The sequence below is a fragment of the Mesitornis unicolor genome, unplaced genomic scaffold (assembly GCF_000695765.1).
Source record: "Mesitornis unicolor isolate BGI_N332 unplaced genomic scaffold, ASM69576v1 scaffold27024, whole genome shotgun sequence".
NCBI classification, from domain to species: Eukaryota; Metazoa; Chordata; class Aves; order Mesitornithiformes; family Mesitornithidae; genus Mesitornis; species Mesitornis unicolor.
In genome coordinates, this window is record NW_010181207.1 from 1 (window position 1) to 24,746 (window position 24,746).

General features: G+C 39.0%; 1 protein-coding gene across 1 annotated transcript; it reads right to left on the minus strand.

Annotated features, from left to right (window-relative positions):
• Positions 1–1,507: 1,507 nt before the first annotated feature.
• SVIL (supervillin) lies at positions 1,508–23,719 on the minus strand (the record flags this gene model as incomplete). Its single annotated transcript, XM_010183366.1, has 20 exons — positions 1,508–1,651; positions 2,053–2,208; positions 2,812–2,945; positions 3,625–3,832; positions 4,657–4,762; positions 5,917–6,068; positions 7,941–8,217; positions 8,546–8,690; positions 8,791–8,966; positions 9,812–9,957; positions 10,082–10,229; positions 10,727–10,863; positions 11,618–11,773; positions 13,023–13,195; positions 13,462–13,639; positions 14,950–15,036; positions 15,118–15,207; positions 17,904–18,054; positions 22,979–23,047; positions 23,642–23,719. Coding segments are annotated over 20 exons (2,911 nt in total), but the record flags the coding sequence as incomplete, so codon positions are not given.
• Positions 23,720–24,746: the final 1,027 nt, after the last annotated feature.

Genomic DNA, 24,746 nt, shown 5'->3' on the forward strand with positions numbered 1-24,746 from the left:
AGCTCATTTGCCATCTCTTTCAATATTCATTGCATGGGGCTGTGTTCCTCTATGCTGACATTCACTTCTACCGTGAAGCATGTATGAAATGATTTCAAAGAAATGCATCTTATCACTCCTTCTGACTTGCAAAAACTGAGGGTGGGGGAGAACAAGTAACTGCCTCTTCTCTAGGAATTCAGCAGTCACTGGCCAAAGACTCTTCCAATTACTACCCTGTCTTTAGCACCCCATTCCTAAACACATGCTGATGTTTGCAGGGCAGTGCCAGGGACACCAGAAATGAACCACATAGAGCAATAATGCAGCCCAATAAAGGTCAAGCTTCAGTGTCTCCAGTACCAGTTTTCAGCTATCTCCTGTCAGGTGTTACCACCTCTCCTCAGTGACACAAGACAACTGAGTAGAAACACAACACTTGCTCCTACTCCTATTTGACCTGCAGATGAGAAAGGAGAGATTGGTTTATCCTCATAAGGGTGGAATCCAACAAGGATATAACTTTTCAGATATACAGATGTCTACGGGAGAAGAGGACAGTTACCACCAGCTGTGTCGTAAGTTGTAAAGTTTATTTGTTACAGAAGAAATGAGTGGCACCATGAGGTCTCAAGGTCTATAAGCGATCAGGTTTTCCTTGCAGGAAGACACAGTTTGCACCAATTAAGCCCTAGTGATTTATTTACAGTGGGAAACTGCTCTGAATTAACAGAACATAGCTGTTACTTATGCACTCTCTCCTGGATGGAAACACCACACCTTTCTTTATTTGTCCTCCATCAGAAAGCGCAAGGTCTATTCCCAGCCTTACATAACCTTGGATGAAGTGAACCACAGAATGGTTTGTGTTGGAAGGGACCTTTAGAGGTCATGTAGTCCAAGCCCCCTGCAGTGAGCAGGGACATCCTCAACTTGATCAGTGAGAGGAGAGCATTACAGTGTCTCAAAGAAACTCTACTCATTCAGAAAATCTAGCTAGCCTACTCTTACATGATCATCAATTGCAGCTTGAGTGGCAATAACTCTGTCTTGTAGAAATGAGCATTTCCAATGGCCACCTGTTTCCATCTCAATCTCCAAAGTCTTTCCATCTCCCCCATTAAATCAAAACCTAGTTAACATCAGCAAAAAGTATCTTCATTCAGTCTTTTGATGCACAGAAGCTTATGAAATCTAAGAGTAACTAGACAGAAAGCATTCAGGTTTAAGAGACTGCACTCTCAGAATTCACTTTCAGGGAACTGGTGTCTGAACTGTTCTCCCACAGTGGGAGCACAGAAGAGAAATAAAGAGCTTCCTCTGAGAACTGAGTCAGCAGAGTATCCTGGCAGCTTGGGAATGATGCCATTACTAGACAAACAGTTTGCTAAGAAAATGTGGAGAATGTATCTTCACATACGCTGATGTTTATTGATAAAGCTGGAGGAGCACCCGAGCACCTTTCAGCTCAGGACAGTAAGGCATGGAAAGGTGTGACACAGAACAGCCAGGCACAGCAATCTGTTACCTTTGCAGTACTGGAGCACTGTCTCCATGGCGCATTTCCTGTCTGTAGCCCACCTGATTCGAGCTGATCCAGCGATTTTGTTTTCCACAGGCCACCAGCCTTGCCACAGGTACACTTCATGGTGATTGTCAACGAGGAACAGTGCTGTGCAGCCGAAAAATAACAAATCCATCACCAGCCACTTACTAGTTCACAGAATCCCCTAAACAACCCTGGTCTTATGTGCTTGTCAGCATCAGGACAGGATAATTTCAAAGCGTACCAATCCCTTTTGTTATTCACCCAGCCGAACCTCAGCTGAACTCAGATTCTCTGACAAACAGCATATTTTTGTAGTAAACTTTTGGGATACGCGTACGTTTGATTAGTTCTCAGCATCTCTATCATGGAAAAATTACTGTTATCGCTTAATGCTGTATAAGTATCACATGCACACATTTTCCTGTGATAAATCAAGTTAAAAGTGATTACAGCTACTCAATCACTGGCAAAAGCAGGATATACTTATCTGTTTTCTTGTTACTTAAGTATTTTTAAGCATATACCTGGCTGTGGTGCAGTGTAAAGATCCTCTTGCAAGAATGGCATTGAATTGATGACAGCAGGGTCTCTTGAGGGATAAACGTACTCGGTGGCTGAGAATTCTCCTGATGAACTGCTGAGGCTGAACAGGCGGGGGGTGAAATTAAACTTTCCTGGATCTTTAGAGAACAAAAATTAAAAAGATACCCGATAGAAAATGTCAGAGGTGAATGTAAAAAATAAAAGAATAATAAAAAATAAAGATCAACTTTCAGAGTGACTGTAAATTCTCTGTTTTTTAAAAATCAAGAAAGACAACCAGATATCTTTGCAAGACTAGCAACAGCTGTGATGAACTTGAGCTAAAAGGCTGGCGGCCATCAATTTGAATCTGATCCTGGCTAGTTACTATCAGCCATTTCATATCTGGCTGTTTTGCAGCTTAAGTGAAGCAAGCCCATCTCAGAGTTTACTTTTTAGCTGACAAATTTTCCACTTGGTAAATCAATTCCCCTGCTAGTTTGTTGGCAGTTTCAAAGCCAATACTGAACAAGAATGTGCCGCATGACTACAGTGGGGCTGCAGAAAGGGGAGAGAACAAAATGAAACACTTGGTTTTCCGGCACTCTTCTTCTAGAACACAGTATTACTGAACTCAGCACATTTTTGGAAGCACCTTTCTGAAGGGATCATCTCAACTATCATGAAGTTCTTCAGAATTTTTACATTGAATCTAACAGTACAGTAAAATGTGAGTGCCAAATCCAGGAATGCAGGTCTACCTTGCAACATGCAGTCATAGGCCTTTCGATCTCGCCTTCCTAACGCGTCCCAGAATCCCAAGGGCTCTGACCCTTCGTCACATTCATGAATCGTCACCTTGCTGCTGCTGTGCAGCCCTGCCTCCAGTGGACATCTACAAAACACAAAGAAAGACTGAGCCCAGCGTTCCTGCCCCAGACAGAGCTAACATAAACCTGCTGGCCACTCGCATCATTAGAACCCAAAAGCACCCTATAGGCTTGTTACAGACTTGATGTCAACATAGGTTTTTTGAAAATGACGACAAAAGTAATCAGCGAACAAGATATGGAATTGCAGCAGCCATTCTTGTACCATTTATGATCACATTCCCAGAGTGGAGGAGATGTTTGCATGAGCTCTCAATAGGGATTCTCACTGCCTGTTCTTTTAGCTACTGCTGTCCTCCTTGCATGCTTTCCCAAATTCATTTCTTTTTCCTTTTCTGCAAGGCTTGATTCTAATCCTCCTATCAACTGGGATTTAATTTGCTATTCATATATTGTCCATCTTCCTCCAAATGGAAAGAGACTGGTGGTTTTTTTTTTGCAACTGTAATTAGTACAGTAGGATGAATAAGTGCATTTCACCTTAGTGAAAGTGATTACAGAACACGTATTTTCCCCACTCCACCAAATCAACTACCCGTCATTCCTCCTCCTTACCAAGCACGCGCATGCTGCAGTTGTACTCAGAGAACAGCTTTATTTATTTCAACTTTTCTTTAAGGCACACTATTTGAAGTACATTGGTAGCCTGTATAAACATCTCCAAAATATAGGTCAGACACTCACTGTTCCTTTATTTTATTGGCTGCTGTTCTTCCTACATCCTTGGTGTGAGATTGTGCTTTGCAGCCGTGCCACAGGTAGATAAGAGCTTTATTTATATTGAGGACAATCATGGATGTCCGGGAGCGCAGGCTGCTGCAGTGACATGCTACTTCAAGTAAGTTTCCTTCATTGGGAACTTCTCCTCGCACGCAATATAGTCTCCAGTCACCTGGAGCAGACAGGAACAGTGCAGCAGTGTTATACAGTCACATGGGATTGAAAAGTCAAGACCTCTGCTCTGGAACAGCTCTCCTCACACTGGATGAGCTTCACAAATCGCATGCCTATACTGTCACAGAATAAACTAGCTAAGCATAAGGCTTGGCTACCACTACTTAAGAAACCCTGTTGCAGAAAAGATGCATTCTGAAACCTTGCTACAAGAGTATAAGTATTAAGAGCTGAAGAGCTTAACAGAGCAGAAGAGTCAAGTTTCTGCTCTGTTTCATACAGGAAGGAAAAAAAAGGGAACAAATACAGTAGTCCTTCTATTCAGCTCCTCTTCCCCTGTGCACCTTAGGCACAGAAGGTCACATTTGGCTATGAACTGGAACAGTCCAAGCTACACTTGCACTGAAATTCTCCTACCTCAACTGCAGCATTCAAGGAATATTTTGCAAAAAGTAATGAATGGGTAACAAAAACTTAAGAGTTCTTCTTGGAGCAGAAGAACTGCTTGTATACACACTCTTTTGCCCAGACTATGTAGAAAAGAACATATTTTAAAATAAACAGGCACTTTGCTTAATTAAAAAACAACTAGAACAATTTACATGCATATCAATAAAGTCAGCTTGCTCTAGGGTGATAAAATCTATTCTATGCTCAAAGAAGAAACTACCTTGAAACAAAGCATTGCAAAGCTGTCTCATGGGTTTCATGGCATTCATTTCCCTTTTCTACAGAGTATGGTAGTTGAGACTGAATTCAAAGACCTTCACAATAGGTAAAAAAAGGGTTTGGGTCAGAAGCTTTTAACTAGCAGTAATTTACTTTGTGCATTTTCTTCTTCCTCTTCCCTTCTTCCAGCATGCACAATCATTCCTCCTTGGAAGCACTGCAGGAAGCATGGAGGTTCTTTCCCTTGAAGCACTTGCACCTGGAAATTGAAAGCACCACGCTTCATTAAAAAAAATGAAGCAAGTATACAGACTAAGGAAAACTAGTCTCTATGGATTATTAAAAATTATATAGTTATGGCCACCCACAAAGATGGCTTTCCTTCTACTTTACAACTGCTGACTATTGTTTAAATTACCATATATATCAGCATGCAATGGGTTTCATATGTGACCTGCATACTAAAGAAACCTCTAGCTGGAATTCAACAAGGAAGAGTTTCAGAGCATAAGGAATAACAAATAAACTTTAATTTAAATCAGTTAAAACAATTTGAATTCTTTACAGGGCTGGGCCATCTTGCCTAATGTTCTTTGAAACTATTATGGAGATACTGTAGGAACTGAAGTAGGCTCAAAGTTTGCAGTAAAATTGGTTTATATTACAACATACATATTCTTTGCTCATTAAACACTGAATTATGAGTATGAAACTGATATAGCCAATTGCTAAATCAGCTATGTTGCACTTCGGATTAAGTGCATTTACGTATTTCCTCTATGAACTCCTGTCTTACTGGTTATGTCTAAGCTGCTGTTAAAAAACTACAGCATTATCAAGGTACAGAAACTAACTTTAAACCTCCCCTCTTGTCCGCTGGTAAGAATCAAGCCACAGCAAAGCCCACTCCACCTAAAGACAAAGCAAGGCAGCCTTTCCTCTGATTGAGCTTCAAATTAGCTGAATCTGCAGTTGCTAGAATCTCTGCAAAACAAGGCAATCTAATGTGTAATTACAGAGTAAACAAACTGAAAATTTCAAATGTATTTTCATGCCTTGGCCTGGAAGAAAGTGCTTCTCCTGTTCTCAGCACTAGGTAGACAGTCCTGTTATCTGAACACATACTTGAAGTGAAGGCACAAATTTGTGAAACTATGCTTCACCTATTCCTGCAGAGAGAAGAGAGAAGATGTTCTCCTTCAGCCATTCTCAGAAAAATCATCTTTAGAAGTGGGATCTGGGAATGACAATCCATAAAGGAGTTTATGTGTCTCTGGAAGTTGGATTAAAGCCAAAAGTAATTTTGAGGTCTGGCTACTTGTATTGGCAAGTACACTTTTACAGAAAGAGGTAAAAAAAGATAATCCTCATTTACTGTTAGTGGCTGCTTGGGCAGGTCTGCAGAAAGCTCACCTGTGCTCCCCTCTCTTCATCAAGTTCCACTGTCATGAGTGCCGATGTCCCTTTCTCACTCACTGTGGAGTGCCTTCCTTGCCAAAAGAAATACACGCATTTCTCTTTTCCAACAGCTCTCACTTGTTGCTCTCCTTTTTGCCTGCTTCCAACTGCAAAACAAAAAGCACATGCTGAGGAGAGTACTCTGGCTATAGGCTTAAATAGCACATGGTTTCATCTCATCTGCCAGCTCAGCACCATCCCATCCAGAACAGGAAAGATAAAATGTTCAACTGGAGGAACATTAGGTCTCCAAGCCAGTACAGCCCCGTGCAAAGTCAGCTTTGTCTCATCAGGTAGATGTAGGCCCACAGGCAGAGATGCCTGTGTTGGCCCCAGAAGAGATGTAGAAAGAACTGGTACTATCTGGAGAAAAATAACTGACATCACTTGAGCCAATTTGCATGTGAAATGGTATGTCCAGTCATGTTACCAGGAGAGCGCTTTATGGCTCATTTTCCAAATTACACACTGTTCTCTGGCAGCAGGGGAGTAGCTGGCTGCTGAGCGATACTGGAAACAGAAACAGTTGAGAAAGCTACAGGCATAAATGAAAAATCTTTCTTGGTAAAGTGATAGTAGAAAGGAAAACTACAGAACAAATGAACGTCAAAGCAGTATTTTGCAGTCATAAAAAATATAGGATTAGGTAAGCTTTATTCATTCATTTTTAAAAATTAACTCAGTACTTCATATTGGTCTGGAAAATGGGTTAGCAGCAACTCTTTTCTTTTTTAAAGATTGGTATTTCATTGTTAAGATAAGGAAATAACACTTACAGCAAGTGAAGTTCAACAATAGAACCAGTTCTGCGATATTTTACTCTTTCCAGTGAATACTGAATAAACAGATAGAATTAAATCAAAGATTTAAAAAAAAACCCAAAAGCTTTAAATCAGATTCTTTAAAAAAAAACATTAAAACTTCTGCCTTGATTTCAGCAGCACTGAGAAGCATCCAATTGAAATATTTAGGAGAAAGCATCCTATTTTTTTTTTCAAGTTGAGAATACTCAAGCCACTAGTCACTTGTAAAATTTATGGTTTTCTCTTACCTGTACATTCAGTCCATGAAAGTACTGCCTCCTACTTAAAAACTTACTCTGTTTTGGAGCAATATAATATATTTTCATCCATTTGGATTAGGAGTCTGTTTATGGTTCAGTATTAGTGTCACCCACTTCTCCCAAGACTTACAAATTTTTTTATTTTTCTTGGATTTGCTAGTATCTGAACTCAACTATGCTGAATAAGACCTACCTACAGTTTTTGGCTGTTTTTCAAGCCTGAAGCTGTATAGCTGTTATACTGCTTTCAACCAATTTTAATATTTTCCTATTTGAAACAATCATTTTTAGACTATTTCTATTTTACTTACCACAAAAGCCATCTATTCTTAGTTTAGTGCCAGAAAGGAGAGTTGTAATAAGCATACTGAGCTGACTGATTCTCACCATTTACCTGCTCTTTGTCAGAACACTGCTAAAGTTTTCCACTTGAGACTGAAACCCATAGTTTCTAGAAAGAGCAAAAAGGACAGCAAGGGCAATGCGTTGGGCAAGGGCTTCTCCTGTCATTGCTACTGTTCTCCATTACCCAGGAAAGGCTTTCCTTGTTGCTAAGCCTCCCTCTCTTGCAAGACATTCAGACCACTGTCATAAGTCCAGCTATCTTGGTGTTAAGCTGTGGGCACAATTCTGGCTTAATGAGCTGTCCTGTGAACACATACAACAGCACTGTTGGGTAAAAGCAGAGATGGACAGTATCACATTTGACATATGAAAAATAACAACAGCTTTTTTAATGCTTTCTTTAAAAAAAAAAAAAGCTTTACTTCTTATTGGGCTAGGAAGGCTAAATTAGCATTTCTAACCTTTAAAACAGTTTCATATCCTAGGAAGTCTAGGTCTGGATCTCACCACTAACAGCAGCAGTGAAATGAAATTCACGTTTCAGCAGGGTGAAATGAAATTGTTCACTAACCTGTAGTGCTCACCATGTACTTCCACTTCACCACATACGTGTCTCCCTCGTGGAACTGCCCTATGCTTTGCTTAGGCAGTCTACTATAATCAAATTCCAGGATGTGCCAGACATCCACAGACGCAGTGATAATTTCAAACTGCCTCCCATCTTCCCCTTCTACAAGTCCATAGCCCCGGCCAATATTCATTCCATCCAAGACTGTGCCTACAGTCGTTTGGGGCACAGCAACCATTAGCATGACATCATATGGTTTAGAGTCAGATCTGGATTCTTCCTGTCAAAAAACACAAAAGAGATTTCTTTGAGCACAGCTTTCTTCTTCTTACCCCATAGTTCCAGTCAAGCAGCTTGACTCCTGTGTATTTCTGCACTTTATTATCTTGTCATTGTTTGATGCCTTGTCAAAGCCACCTTCAGTATTCACTGAGCTGGATGGCACTGATAGAAAGCAGCTCTGTGGGTTCACTGCAGGTGGTGATGTTCTGACCCCTAGGTCAAAGCCCACAAGATAAAGTGCTCTGGACCCTAGAGAACAAGCTTCCTGGCTTCCATCTCAGCTAGGCCATCTAGTTTGTAATACCTAGCATGCTAATTATATATACCTTCTGGTGAAGAGATTCACTGGAATTCTTCTCATTGAGTTTCTTTAGCTCTGTCCAATCAAGAAATTTTTCTTTGAACAGTATGGTCTCGTTATGTTCTGTGAGTCTGCCAAACACTGCCCAGTCTGGGCGTCCTTGTCCCTTTCTATACAAGTGAACAAAAAAAAAAGGATTAAATTGAAGATGGTAAAATAAGGGCAAGAAAATGAAGTTTCTGCAACAAGACTAAACTTGAGTTTTGATACCTGGGTATGAGGGGATTGCATTCTCCAGGGTCCAGAGGATTTATGTCGCAATTGGAGTAGTCAAAGGTGCCATTCCACAAGTGTTTTGCCAGCTGGAATGCCACTTTTCTTTGTGCTAAAGTAACTTCCTTTCCATGCCATACATATACCTCACTGCCAAAATCAAACACCAGCACCTAAAAACAAAACAACAAAAAAACCCAACCTACCATTAGGTAAAGTGATACCCTGATCCTCCAGTTTCCTCATGGTGCAACAGTGTGTTGAACACAAACTCCTCCAAATATATTGAAATTCTGCAGTGACACTAACAACTAGCACTGCAATGCAAGTATGGTCAGGGCAGTGGTCTGCATGGTGATGTCTAATTGATGAGGATGACTGGAAGCAAGTATGGGCAATGAGGTGGGAGCTGAGCAGGTTAGCGAGCTCTTTTTGCTAAAATCCTGATTCAGTTGCATGACTGATTACTGTCCAGTTACAGCAGCTTTCATTGACATTTAGGCCTATGCTTCATCCTGCAGCCAGGGAAGACTGACAGAATTGTGGGTAACTGGCTCAGCAAACTGGCAGCTACTTTAATGCTTTCAAGAAAATGCATCGTGTCTTTATTTTGAAAGTCTGCTCTCATTTCTACTTAGATAGGCAAAACGGTTGTTTGAAAAGGAAAGGTCTGCTAAGAATAGAAATAAAAATGCTTGAAAGGGTAAACAAGTTTTTATTTTGTTTTGTTTTTCTGAAGTGCTACCTGTTTTGCACTTCATGACTTTGGAGTGAGCCTCTGTTGACAAAAAGATTTACACTTCCTGAAATAGTATTTCACTTTAAAGGTAACATGATTTAATTTCTTGAGACCTGCAGCATACTCTAGACAGCAAAGTGCTCAGAAGTTTTTCAGAAACCCAGTTTTCAGTGAGCCTCTCCATAAACATTTGCAGGTACTCAAAGCCATTACTATGTTGTATGTTTGTATGTATGTATGTTCCTGTACTTTCCACAGGAGCGGTAAGTGGCACGATACCTCTTTTGGTTGTAGCAGGGTACATTTTGGCACCTTTCCCCAGTAGTCATCCTCAGGAATGAGTTTGTCTTCTACAAGGCGGTAAATGCAATTTGTTTCTATTATTGCAGCTTCATACATTTCATCTTCTTCAGGATTTCCAGCAGCTTAAGGAAAAGATCATCAAAAATAATAAAAAGATTTAACATCCAACTATCTTTACTAAAGAGAACCAACTCAACTATTTCACTGTGATAAAACATCAGATACTGTAACTGTAAGAATGCTTACACTGGTAATTTGTCTGTCCACCAAGGAGTTTCCAGAAGTCTTTGGCTGCATGAGTATGGGTATTTATTCCTTCTTCTATAGTCTGTATATAAGAAGCTCTGCAGCCAAGTTCCCGCTTTGTCTGAATTAAAGTTGCAAGTTCTGAAGCCTAAGAGATTAATAGTTATCTGAACAGGACCGCTTAAGTCTTTGGAATACTTGTGCATATCTTGTTTGGGGAGAAGGCAAAAGTAGATAGGATTTAATAGCAAATAGCAGGAGAAATGGTGATTATTTGTTGCACTAAAACAGACACTAAAGAAAATGTTACAGAAATACATTCATTATTTCATTTGCCTTAAATGAATCTTAATGAGCATGAAAATAAAAAGGGCATCCTGCAATTCAGACTATTTTTTGTTTGAGTGCAAATCTGTTTCCTGAGGATATCCTCTTTTCTCTTGCAGCTTCACAGCCTACACTCTCCTGTGTCAGCTTTCATCCTGTGCACAGGCTAAAACATATTTACAGGAACCCTGCATATCTACTCGTCGTTGACTATCAGTTACATGCCTCTTTTTGAGACAACTGGCACCAGTTACATCAGAGATACATATACTGCGACAGTTCTAAAAGTAAATAATAAAAAAATCAGCTAGTACTAACCTTTGCTTTTTCTATGACATTTGCAAACTCTCCTACCCATAAGAAACAGAGATGCGGAGTTAACAACAGGAAACAGTCCCCGCTATTCAAAGATGAGGCCCTTGGTTCAACTAATCTTGTTTGAACATGTCTTCTTCCTAAAGAGAAAACAAAGCTAATTATATTCCTTTTACTACTGCTGTCAAATGCCAAGATCTAATTTGTTTTGAATGAAATACAAACAATCCCTGCACATTTAACAAAATATATGGAAACAGACTGTTAAAGAAGAATTAAATAAGACTACTACTGTGGAAAAAGGGTTTACTCATAGGAAACAAACAAAAAAATGTTGCCTCCTATCAACTAGTATTTCTATTATTTCCTGTTCTTGCCTTAACAACTTTGTGTTCTACTGGAAATAAATTAAGTAAATGGCAGGTAGCGGCCAAATTCCAGAATCCTTTACATTTGCCTGAGTGAAACTATGGCACAGTTTCTGTAGGCAATAAAGCGTTTTAAGAATTTTACTTTGTCAGAAGTGTAGCTATTATTTTGCAGAATCAGATACATTACCACACACAGTAAGAGGAAGGGGAGCAAGAACACTGTCACATCACTTCCAAGTTATACTGAACACTGGAAGAATGGAACAGTTCAGAAATTTCCACAGGAGATGGCTAGAATTCCGAAACAGTCAGTTTTCTCCTTGGAACACATACACCAGTGGCCACAATGTGAAACTTTTTGTAAGTTTTGCATTTATTACATAGTTTTCACTTACTCTTTTGGGTTTTGGACATAATTTCGAGCTGCAGATCTAGAACAAGCTAAGTATCTAACTGTGGTTGCAACTCCTATACATTACAATCAGCCTATTGTGTATGGACAGTAAAAGCAGTCCCAGTATACCTTTAATTTGCAGCAGCATTAGCTTCTTGTATGGCACGGCACTGTTATTGGAGTTTTGCTCTGTTAGATTAACACTCCGCAGGCTAACATTGCTGAAGTTCTCTTTGCTTGCCAAGCCAGCAAGTGCTACTTCTGAGAAATTTGAGTTTGTAGACACTTATACATAAGAAGTTGGAGAAAAAACACACACAAACAAAAGAAGGACAAAATTATTAAAAAATAAGTTGCTTCATTAATAAAATATTTTCTCCCCATTATTCCCAGTTTTCCTCCTTTTTAATAGCAACGGCAAGCCCATCTTGAACTCAGATTAACTGCTAGCCCAAAAGCTTTGAAGGTTTAGTAGTACCTAAGTTTCAAGGTATCATCCAAGAGTAAACTATCAGTGTCAGAATTGTTATTTGGCAGAAATGGCGACTTTGCTAGGAAATATGTCTTACCCAATGTTTTGTAAAGTCCTGAGTAGATCTCCAATGCCTTAGGACTGATTAATGATGAAAGACAACAGAGTAGCCAAAGCTAATTAACTCAAATTCCCTTCAAATTTGTCTCAGCCAGTGGGATGCAACAGCCATTTACATTTCAAAGTTTTAGCCATGTTTCACTTTAAACTAAAGTAGCTTAAATTCTTGGCTACTTTTGCTTATTTATCAACCAAAGAAAAAGCACTTTGAATTTATAACTCAGAGAAATGCTTCTCAATAAATGGCAACAAAGTACAACACATATAATTAGTGTTTTCATCAATACAGGTAATATCTAAAGATGATCTCTCTTTATTCAAGTGTAATAAGGAACACTTGTACCCAAAATGGTAAAAGTGGCTTGACAAACCTTGGAATAAATGTTACAGTGATGTCTTTTGCTGTGTGTCTGGTTGTCAGGAGAAAGCAACATCAAGTAAAACACAAAGTCCTGCCACAGAGCACTGATAATTTATGGAAATTAATCTTTCTGAGTCACGAAGCCTAATTCTAGTTTCTGAGAGAAAACCAGGATCCAAAATTGAGGCCAGTGTACCTGAGCAAAAGTTTATCTATTCTTGCCAGCTTTACCCCCACTCAGCACAACACAACGCTAGATCTGCTTCCCTTGGATCTCCTGTCCTCACCCTGCAGGCGCAGTGGCGTTCTCTCTCTCTATGCACAAGGTACTGTGCTAAAAATACATCACTAAACCTACGCACAGGAGGGGGCCATAGGTAGCTTTCCCCAAGGAAGTCACATATGCCCGTCTCTCCACACCTCCTAGGCAGTCTACATTCAACATCATACCTCAATTTCTGTCTCTCAGAGAAGATATGCCATTCCCTCAGTTGTGCTTTTTGTGTTGGAATTTTTTCTTTTGTTTTCTTTTTAATTAAAACAGCAAGCTATGTCTTATACAAATAATTCGGTTAGCTTACTTTTTTCTACTTTCATTCGCTTTGACTCCATGAAGGCAATGTTCAGTCTTTGTTCAGTATATTCATGAAGAATATCTTCTCTTGCTGCCAACATTTTCAGGGGGTTTCTTGAAGACTGGACTCTGCGTGTAGGCCTAACAGCACGTTTGTGCTCTGCTACAGAAGATATTAACCTGAAAAATAAGCAGTGTATATAATCATCAGTTAATTTTCCTAGTCAGAATCATCTGATGACAAGAGATTTGCTTTGATTTTGGGTGTGACATTTGTTAGGAAATGAGGATCAGTTCCTTCATTCAGGCAGAAGAGTGATTTTGGAAATATCTAGAAGAAACGGACATACCCAGTACTAAAATATCTATAAGATGACTTACTGCTGAACATTTTGACCACTGCCCATGTCTTATCCAAAACAATGTGAAAAAAACCTAGTTCTTACTTTGGTGCGTAAGGATCAAAGATGGCATCAAAGTCCTCATCAAGGTCCAAAGGCACTGAGGAGGAAGGGAAATCCACATGGCGATAAAATTTGGAAAACGTTTCATCATCATCCAACTTCATCACCTCTTTCACAGACTTTCCGGTAACTGTCAGCACTGTCTCTTGCATCCCAGCAACTGCAGGAAAACAAAACCCAAAAAAATCACCCATAAATAATCACACCAGAGCTTCTAACTCTAGAAAAGGTAAACATGGCTTGTTTGGTAGTTGTTGGGGTGGGACTTTTTGGGGCGGTGGTGGTGTTTTGGGTTTTGTTGGGTTTTTTTTGTTTCAACTTTTTTAATTTATGGAATTTGAAAGAGAGATGGTAGAACAGTCTGTTGGAAAAGAATGGTAAAACATAGTTTAACTGCTACTCACATGCAACAATCTTTATTACAAAGAGTTAGGGACTATCTAAAATGAGTTGCTTTCCTAGGAGGATATAAGCATTTTATAGGAGACATTTAGACTGGGTATTAGGAAAAATTTCTTTACTGAAGGAGTGGTCAAGCATCAGAACAGGCTGCCCAGGGAAGTGGTGGAGTCACCATCCCTGAAGGTCTTCAAAAAACATGTAGACATGGCATTTCAGGATATGATTTAGTGGGCATAGTAGTGTTGGGTTGACAGTGAGACTTGATCTTAGAGGTCTTTTCCAACCTTAATGATTTGATAACACTGTGATTCTACTCTATGATTTATGGTCTTGTATATTGCATCTTGCCTCCAACCACACAATTCCTTCTTTTGTAAAGATCTACTAGAACTGCAAGTGGAAAAGTCACTACTTCAGACTAGTGAGTACAGCACAATCATTATCCTATGCTAGTGCCTCCTCTGCTGAAATGTGAATACACTTGTTTATGGTATTTGACACTCTACAAATTACAAAAGGATTTTTGTCTTACAAATGGAGGACAGACATGAGATGGAAACACCTGAGAACTCTACACAGCTTCATAAGCAGCTGACAAGCTGTGTAAGGAAGCTGTATGAGCTGCTACAGAGAGTCAGTTTTCAAAAAAGCAGGGAAGCGAATGAACTGTGCTTGGGAGCAGCTTAGTGTCCTATCTTGATTTTACTAAGATTGAACTACATTTAAAGCTGTTTCACCGTGTATGGCAATATGGTTCAGACTGGCTGTACGGTTTTAAGAAATTTTGCTCTTAAGAAGAATGTGTACATCATGTATAGAGAAAGAAGGAAGTTATTTTGGGATTTGCGATTTATTCTATTGTACATTTGTAATACAATTGCATAAGGTGCTTTTTCCTTAAAATTTAGCAAAGACTGAATCACAAAAATAAATTATGTGATCAATAAGTGCAGTCTGAACAAAGAACTATTCAGTTTCTGTTAACAGATATTTTAACTAAGAGGTACTTTAAGTGATTTACTGAAGTTGGAGAGTGGACACATTGGCACCTTTGGTAACTCTACCAACCTTTGTTATTCAGCCTTCCCAAGAACGACTCCAACTTGTCAAGCTTCATATCTGATTCCAACTGCATATCAGGCCTGGCTTCAATTTCTAAGCAAACCAGAAAGTAAACTTGTTAATTGACAGGAAGTTAAAAAGCCTGAATGCATTTCAGCCATTTTTATTCCTTACCTTCCAAGGGCTTTGTTACTGGAGTGGTAGACTTCTGCCGGTTACTGAAAGGGGATGCTACTGGTGTGAGTGCGCTTGGAGAAGCCAGACCTGTGTAAGAACAAAGAACATGAGAAATGCAGTCCTGGGTCAGCCCACGTTTCCAACAATGATGACAGGGGAAGCTACTTAGGGAAAGCAGATGAGCCTGACCACTTCCTACAGTCCTTCATACTTGCCCAGCCTCCACAACTGTTGCATTAGGGATGGCAGAGTATACTGCCCTGCCAGCTCCTTAAATCAGCAGCAGCTTCAGAAACTGTCCCATTCACAAGAACAAAGCTTTATTTCCAAGTGTCTGTAAGCAAGCTAACACAAGATACATTCTTTCTCTTGAATACAGTCATTTTGCTTGTTTTCAAGGTAGCAGCAGTTCATCTGGTTTACATTTTTAACTCCAGTTCTACCACATGCTACATTTTAAAAACATGCAACTGTTCTGAACAAAAAGATATGGTTAGCAGGGATGCTACCAAGATCTTGCTTAGCACCTTCCCAACCACCACTCCCTCACCCCTCTTTTTTAATTTAAACCAATCTCTAGTAATACAGATAGCAGGATGCATTTGACCTGTGAATGCTGTACCTGGATTAAGCAGGAATTCTTTGGCCCTGTTGTGTTTTTAAGAACACATGGGAATGGAAGCAGAAATGGCACTGAGTCCCCACCACATCAAGCACTACTCCTTCCTTTTGTTGTACTCACCTTCTGCCTTTTCAGTAACTATCATAAAGCAATTCATTCTGGAACTAGTGGGTAAAATAAGATTATTTTTGTTTCGTTATTTTCATGCAAATCTATGTTGCTCCAGTAAGAGAAATGGCACTCTATAGGTTTCATGGTTTTTATTAGGTAGCACAGCATACTGAAGCAAAGAATTGCATCTATTATCTCTTGCTGCCTAGACTTCCAGTAAATAGGGAAACTGGCATTTAAACTTTCCTCTGTTTTCCACTTAGCCATAGCTTACTATTTGCTGAGCCACATAAGTTTAAGTCTTTAGTTATTTTGGTCAGATTAAACTGATATTGTGCTGAAAGAATACATACAAACCACATTTTCACTATCTTTAGTGCAACTCCTAGCAAGTCATAATTGTCAAACACCAAGATAGACTTAGAATATAATCAAGTAGCTTTTCCTCAAACAAGTTTTTTCCCCTGTTACTTAAGAGACTTAAAATTCCAGCAGGTTTTAAGTCAACCAGTAAAGCCTTCATCAAGACGTATTTGAGAGAACATAGCTCTTAAGCCGCTCTCCCAGGACTTAATCCACAAGACCACATTGAGAATCGCTTCAAATGTTAGTAAAGGATCACCTTCCAAATAGGACTGAACAACTTTCAACCATAAGAAGCAAATAAAATATAGCATATCTGGGCACATGTATATTACAGGGATTTAATTTTACATTGCTTTCTCATCATCTCTTAAATTAAAAACTCATCACGATAATTTATACTTTTAGGCAACAAAAATAGCATACATCTGAATAAAATCCCACGAGCTACTACTGATGCCACCTGTCACTGGATTACCTTGCTTCTCTAAAAGAATGATCACAGTATCTAAGGTGATACTTTCCGCGTATTTTTCTTTTCCCATTAGGAAGAACAAATGCTATCACCAGTTCCTTTCCAAAGATCAATCTATTTGGCAAAAAAATCCAAACCAAAACCAAACCTCAAAAATCAGTCTGTGGACAACTGTACATTTTTTCTTGGTGACCCTCCAAAACAGGTTAGTCTTTCAAACACTGACAGCTGGATGTTTCTTGCAGCAAAACAATGTAAGCAACAGCTAAAATATGTTACTAATAGATGTAATTCCTAATACCATGTATCTGTTTAACTGCTAACAGAATGTGGCTTGGATTGCAAACAGTGACTCCCTGTTGCAAGACTGCTCTCGCCCCACAATGATTTTTTGGGGTGGTTGTCATTTAACTCAAGGTTCATTGTTGTTGTGTTTAACAACCAAGTTTCTTGTAACAAAACAGAATTTAGTATTCATTAACCACAAGAGATCAGTTTAGGTGCTTTCTTCCTGAAGCTATCATGGTCCCAGGTACACTGCATGAACAGCTTTATTTCTACCACATACAGCCTTCAGAGACTCCTCTTCACTTCAGAAGAATGCCTGCATCTGGAAACTGTGATTGAGTTAAAGAGATTCCAAAAATGTCAGCATTGCTTCCTTGTTCATTTCCACCCTCTGGTTCTACGCAGAAATCTGTTCAGTGATTTCGTCAGCCAAACACAACACTTTGTGCTGTTCTTCAAAACAGCATCTATAAAAATAACATGTGTCTGCTAAATATTCCCAGTGATCTTAGGGGTGGGGGAAGTGCTAGCAATAGCAACAAGTAGATTTCACAACTTTTCTCTAGACAGTGCACCTGAGTATTCAAAGAAAGAATACATAAGAAAGAATACACCAACTCTGCCCTCTGGGCTGTATTAGAAGGAAAAACAAAACATATGACTGTTCAAGTGATTGACTATCACCAGTCAGACAGAGCCCAGTGATACCTGGATGGTAGCACAACAGTGCAAAACAAAATGGATCAGTACCAATGGCCACAAGAAGCTAAAGCCAACAGCCTCATGACATGGTATTCAGCTGAGGATAAACAGTTCTCCTCTTGCTAAACATGGATACTGTTTCTGTGTAACTTTAGCTTGACTTTATTTTGACTAGACAGATAAACAGTGGCTTATTTATATTAGGATCATTTCATCACTGACCTTTTTTTACCATTCGGCCAGCTACAGTGAACTGCGTGGAGTCATTGGCTGCTCCTTTACCCTTGGACTTCCATGCTTCTTCTCGAGCTGTGATCAAGTGTTTCCTTTCTTCAATGGTCATCTGACTCTCCTGGTTATCTGACATTCTCTGCTTTTTTCAGGGAAAAGAGAGAGAGATATTTAAAAAATAGATGAACTGACCAGGATATAGCAAAGGACTGGCTGAAGAAGGAAAAGAACAGGAGAACAAGCTACTAAAGGGAAGTCACAACTCGGTGACCTTGAGAAGCTTCATTGTCTTGCTACCCCATTACACTGTGAAGACGAAGTTTTGTTCTATGCTCTTTGACCTTCTCTTGGAACTACCAGCAAAAGCAAATGGCAAAAGCAAACCATTTACTCTGCATATGATCTAATGTTCCAGACCTAGTTATTTTGAAACATGACTTGCTACACTAGTGAGATCACTAAACTGACTTTCAGCAGGTGTTTTCAAGTGTGCAAATCTGCAGGTGGCACAGGGAATAACAACAATGAAGTGAAACTTCAGTTGGTGATTTCTGAATCACTCACTCTGTTACAGTAACTTAATTCTGCAGGAGGATTAGCAGCCTTATCTCTCCAGAGGCTGCTCACTTTAGTTCCTGTGTCAGCTTGCTCTACCGAATATTTTTACAGTGACCTGTGATCTTCTTCCCCTTTTTTTTAGGTCACCCTCAGCTTTCCTCACTTGCTTTAGAGGGTAGCAGCCAGCAGCTTGAGTGATTAGGAGCAGTTAGGAGCATTAAGTATCTTAGTGCCCTCCTAACACAAAGGACTGATAATGGTATGTTAAAGAGGAAAGAAACTGAATTTACATACTCTGCTGTAGCTAGGTCAGGCCACAGAAATATTACTTCAATGCACTTATCTTATAGAGTAGCAACATTTCAGGGATTATACTGCATAGAAATAACGTATGAAAGTATTTTCAGTGCATGGGACTGTCAACTCTAGAATTACTTCCAAGTTGTGTGCCCTTTGCCATTTGTCTTCACAATCTACCTGCTAGAACTGAAAAAAACATACAAAAAATCTAAAGCTTTAGCACAGCTTTATCTCATACAACCACAGAGGTGAAATGAAAAAGGACGCAAAAATCTCATGAACATAGTAAACGCTTTTCTCCATTTCAAGATACAAGGAAGAGATATGAACCCAGATACTCTCACTTATTTCTTTTCTTAAAATCAAACAGACTAAATATATCAGTCACTTTAGATATAAACTCTCATGACTGCAGAAGTCACACCAAAATAGAGATTCTGTAGCTTTCAGCATTTACCAGGAACAGTATCCATCAGCCGGAAGAAACGGCTTGTGTAAGGACTAGGACATGAGAGCCCTCCACTCCTTCCCCTGGTTCCATGTAGCTCTGCAGCCTTCTGCAGTAAAACTTGTTCTCAATTTATTAAGAAAGATGTCTGGGCAGCCAGACACTATGACTGCAAGTCATGATAATCAAGACAAGAACATCTGATTTTTTGCTAGAACTCTGAAGGCTTCAATAGAAACAACAAGATGCAAGTCTATTCAATATTGCTTACTCCTCTGTAAGAGCAGCTGAATGCTTTAAATAAAAACACTGGAAATAATCTCTGTTTGCTTCCTCCAGTCACTACCCATTCCAGTGTCTGAAGCACAGGCATCTCTGGGATGAACAGCTGGTAGAGAAAAACCCACAGCAACACACTAATGGAGATCTTGGCAGAAAATTAATATATACCTAATGAAACCACAAGTGAAGTTACATACACAAAATGAATACTTTTAACTTAGTAAGGATGCTGAATTCAATCACAATATGAGGGGAAGTGCAGGAGAGGCAGGAAGAAGTAGAGTCAAATAAATTCTTTCATATATATATATTTCTTTTTCTTAAGTAACAGGGGGCTTAATTTTGAATTTTTTTCTCCAGCAAAGACCAGAAGTTCCAGAGTCTGCAGTTACTGGAAATACTGAAGACACAGATCTGGAATGCATATGTGTTAATCACTAAAGATGTAAATTGTAAGAAAGATCAACCCCAATAAAAAGCTAAAGCAAAAATTATTTTAGTGTACCAGGAATAAATAAAAGCTTAGGAAGACAATGGCTCCAATGCTATTTTTCCAGTAAACAAAAAACGCTGTTACGTTCAATGAGAATTTGTCATGAAAAATATATCCATATGTTCATTGATATCTCTTCTTTCAGACAAATTATAAATTCCTAAAATCAAGATAAATGGAAAAAGGATCAGAAGAATTGGCATCTAACAACATGAAATTGATAGAACAACGGGGAATGGTTTTAAACTGGAAGAGGGGAGGTTTAGACTAGATATTAAGAAGAAATTCTTTACTGTGAGGGTGACGAGACACTGGCACAGGTTGCCCAGGGAAGCTGTGGATGCCACCTCCCTGGAAGCGTTCAAGGCCAGGTTGGACAGGGTTTTGGGCAACCTGGTCTGGTGGGAGGTGTCCCTGCCCATGGCAGGGCTTGGACTGGATGAGCTTTAAGGCCCCTTCCAACCCAAACCATTCTCTGATTCTCAATAACAAGACTAGGAAATGCCCCAAACACAAACTGTGATTTTTAAAAAAAGCCTTTGAAAATGGGAAAATGCAGGGGACTTACAGAAGCTTGGATGAGGGCAGTATTTAGAAGTAAAACTAGAGCATGTAGGTGCAGGTTACACAAGCTGTGTATTGTTCCAGACACTCATTGGAAAGCTGCTGTAACACAATCAATAAAGAATCAAAGCACAGGCGTGTAATTAATGCCATTCCACGTGGCATTATGGAAAACAGGTTTAATCAAAATGGTAAGTTTGATGAGATCAAGTGTGATTAAATATGTTAACACCGTTACCTCTGATTTCTTTAATATATTTGACTTAATCAGAGATGACATTCTGAGTTTTTTTGATCAATATAAAAATACCAGTGCAGCTTACAGGCTGCAAACCAGTTAATTGACTGAAAAATTATTTCTAAACAGAAAAGAGCTATACAGTGATCTGATTAATCTCAACTTTGATCAAAACGTTTTCAAGCACATAGTAAAAAGATACAGTTCTGCTGAGAAGACCCTGATGATGCCACCAACATACAGAAGAGTGATGATAGAAGAAATAATCACAATGATGGGTAGAAAGTGTAATCACAAAATATCTGGTAAATGAGGCTTTTAAAAGAAATGTTATTTTAAAAGGAACACAAGCAAAAACCAGTTGATTAGGAAAACAGAAAAAGATGAGAACAATTCCCACAAACAGTTGTTCTGAACCGATAATCTGTACTGCAACAGCTCATGCATTTTCAGCCTCTACACTTCATCCCAGGATGCAGACAATTTTGAAAGGTTTCAGGAAAGGGCCAAAATACGTTTTCAGGATTTGGAAAATATCTACTTCAGATTACATCAGATGAGTATTTATTTTTACTGGAGAGGGTTAAGAGCTCAGTTTTACCCAGTGAGAATAATTACACATGAAAAATTACTTAATATTGCAGTGAATTGTCTGTATGTTGACAGTTTAGAATGAAGACTGCATATTTTTTCTAAAAAGATCTTTTTTAAGTCTGAGAAGGAGTTATGGACTCGATGCAAAAAGAGAAACAGGGATTACTTTTCTTACACTACTTGGCTAGGTTGGATGATGATACTGGTCTTTTCTAGCACTGCAACACATCTCCACAAGAAGAATCCAACAGCTCTACAAGTACTGAAAAGTTTCTGCATTGTTTTCCTCTGCAACTCTATGTGTGCACTGTTATAAAGAGAAAACTCAAATGCAAATGTACTGCTTCCTGTTCAAAAGTGGTTTGAGCAAAACAGAACACACTCAACTCATGTTTGGTGCAAAGAACAAAATGATTAATTGTGCCAGAAAAAACCCCAAATAAATCTGTCTGCACCTTGACACTCTGCTATAAGGATGCAGCTTTCTAAGATGATAGGATGTAGCTCACCACAGTCAATAGAAATATGAACACTTTTTGGGTGTTCCCCTTTTAAGACAGATGGGATCAACAGCTCATTGAAGGACCTCCTCTCACTACTGGAGGGATATTATATTATCAAGTTTGACTCTATATTTACTTTCTAGATACATAGAATTGGTGAACTCTGTCACAACAAAATGAGTAGGTTATCTGAAGTAAATAGTAATAAAACTATATTAAATTCAGAGCTTACAGAGACCAGGTAACAGAAACACATTTCAGTTACTAGCCTCAAATTTAAATTTTAATTTAAAAAACCAAACCAAACCAAAATATAGAAACCCAACGGAGTAAAAGATCATCCTCAAAACCAGCTATGAAAGTGAATGTGAATGTAAGTATCAGTAGTCAAAATAAGTATCATACTTCCAGTAGCTTCTGCCATAGTCATCACCCTCTGAGCTGTAATTTTCTGCCCCGTGGATTCACAGCCATTACCCATGCTGGTCAGAATGCTCCTTGCATGTGACATACATTTCATGGGGGAATGAAGAACCCAATGGATTCCCTGCAGTGCTACAATCACAGTTCTGAACTGGGGGCAAGAGACAAGGAGGTGCAATAAAGCAGAATTAGATTTGCATAGATCCACTGAGATCTTCCAGTGAACTCTCCTTGTTTTCTCGTGTTTTTCTTCAACTTGTTTATTTGCCTGCTCCTGCCTTTGCTTTTTTTTACCTCTGACCATGTGAAACAGGTTCTGTTTGCTCAGATTGAGACCAGTATTCTACTTCAGCTCAAAGACAACTTTGTAAAGTAGCTCTAGCTGAAGAGCTATATTTCTCATTATCTATAAATTCCTATAAGTACGGTCTTCAAATTGCTTATGATGGAATTGCAGAGGTATGGACAAAATTTTGATGAGCACTTCACATGAAGCTTCTCTAAAATTTCCTGGAACAGCAGCAGAACTCTATTCCCAAGCAAACACGAAGTTAACTCTGCTGCCACAATTTGCTTTGGGATTGTGCATCTTAGACCTGAATGTGATTTTCTGTTTTACTGCTCCCTTCAATAATTAAATAGAAAGTTTGTACAGCATTTCACCTTCCATCTCCAAGGATGATGTTCATCAGAAGTAGGAGAGCTTGATTCTTTCAAACTAATACTACAGACCTTCAAGGAAGAGACAGAGAAGCAGGAAGATGGGACCATCAGAGAATAGAGGCAGGATGTGCCAAGGCAAAAATCCTTTAGATAGGGACTAGGGAAAGGCACTATAGGAAAGTCACCTCTGAACAAAAGCAGCTTGTTTTTTACAGTCAATGAAGTAGATTATTTTATGTCTTACAGTGTATATGCGCATTACTTACAGAGAAGTCAGGGTACACAGCATTTTATTCTAAAATAAGCACTGTGCAGTTACGTATTGCTCCTTTTATATACCCATTTTAGCAATTTGCAAGTTTGGAGTGTTAATGTGATAATGTCTCCTTCATTTACTTTCTCACCTATATAGTTTAGCAGATACAGAATTTTTAGAAAATGAACAATAAGAGAAACACTAGTAGAATGTATATTGAAGAAGAGTACACAGCATAGGAGCATAATACTGTGTATCTTTAAAGCAGCATTTACTAAGCTGGTTAATCAGTTAAGAGGATTATTAATTTCCTATGTAAAAAAAACCCAAAAAAACCCCAAACCAAACTGTCAAAATGTGCTTACTTGAAATTGTTGAGCACTTAAATTGTGCAGACTTTTGCTCACCTGATTAATAGGCAGAAAAGGATGAAATTTATGGAGAGCGGGTATAACTGGAGAGTAAGTAGAAGCATATACAGGTTCCTATGGCAAGGACAGAAGCAGAGCAAAAGAATTAGAAAAGAACTGGACTATGAGACATGGAGATGGAAGGAAATAACTCATCTTCTTAAAATGAAGTAAACCTGAATCTCTTAATCTTCTAGAAATGTCTTCTCTATTAGAAAGCCAGAGATTTAAAACGTTGTCATGATACAGCAGCATGTTTACCAAAGCCATTCCATGCAGGAATTAAACAAGTTAGTAACAGTATCACTACAGTTCAACACAGAGTGGAACAGCACGGCCAGAAGATACACCTTTCACATGCTGATCATTTTTATGTCTCTGTTTTCATGCACCATTAAACTGATGAACTGTGACAGCCACAACATGAATAATTCTGCTGCAGGTTTAATCAGACCCTGCTAAAGGACAAGCCATCTATATTTGGGACGAAAAGAAAGAATGCTTCCTAAAACTGGGATACTCCAAAGCCATCTAGAGGGACGCACTAAGCCCACAGCACTCAGCAAAGGTGAGTTCACCACTCTAAGCAAAGACTACAAATAACCCCTGCCTCAGAGCAGGGCTTACCCAAAGCTGATTTAGACACAGCTTTATTATCTATAATTCTCCTTCCTTTCTGTAGGTTAAAGCAAATGTGGAATATGGGTAAACGCAGCTCTGCAGAGTGGCTTAAAATGAAGCCTAATCATCAGTTTCAGCTTTGATTAGCACTGGATATAAGCACTTGGTGGATGCCATATATGAAATGGATAAAACTATTACCACAGCAAGAGACTAATATTTTGCCTAAAGGTCCCTTTTTAAGGGCTTACTCCCTTTAAAAAATTTTACTCACTTCATCTCTAAGTAATTCTGAATTGACTGCTCAGCCCTAGCCTTTAACACCAGCGCTGAGCTGCAATTTGAACTTGCTGTAAGAATTAAATGCATTTCACTGCTTTAATGTGACTGCACTGCAGCTGGTAATCACATTAATCAGAGACTCTGTTCAAAATGGCTGACTATAAAATAGGAATTTTCATTCCAGTAAATCATGCTATTT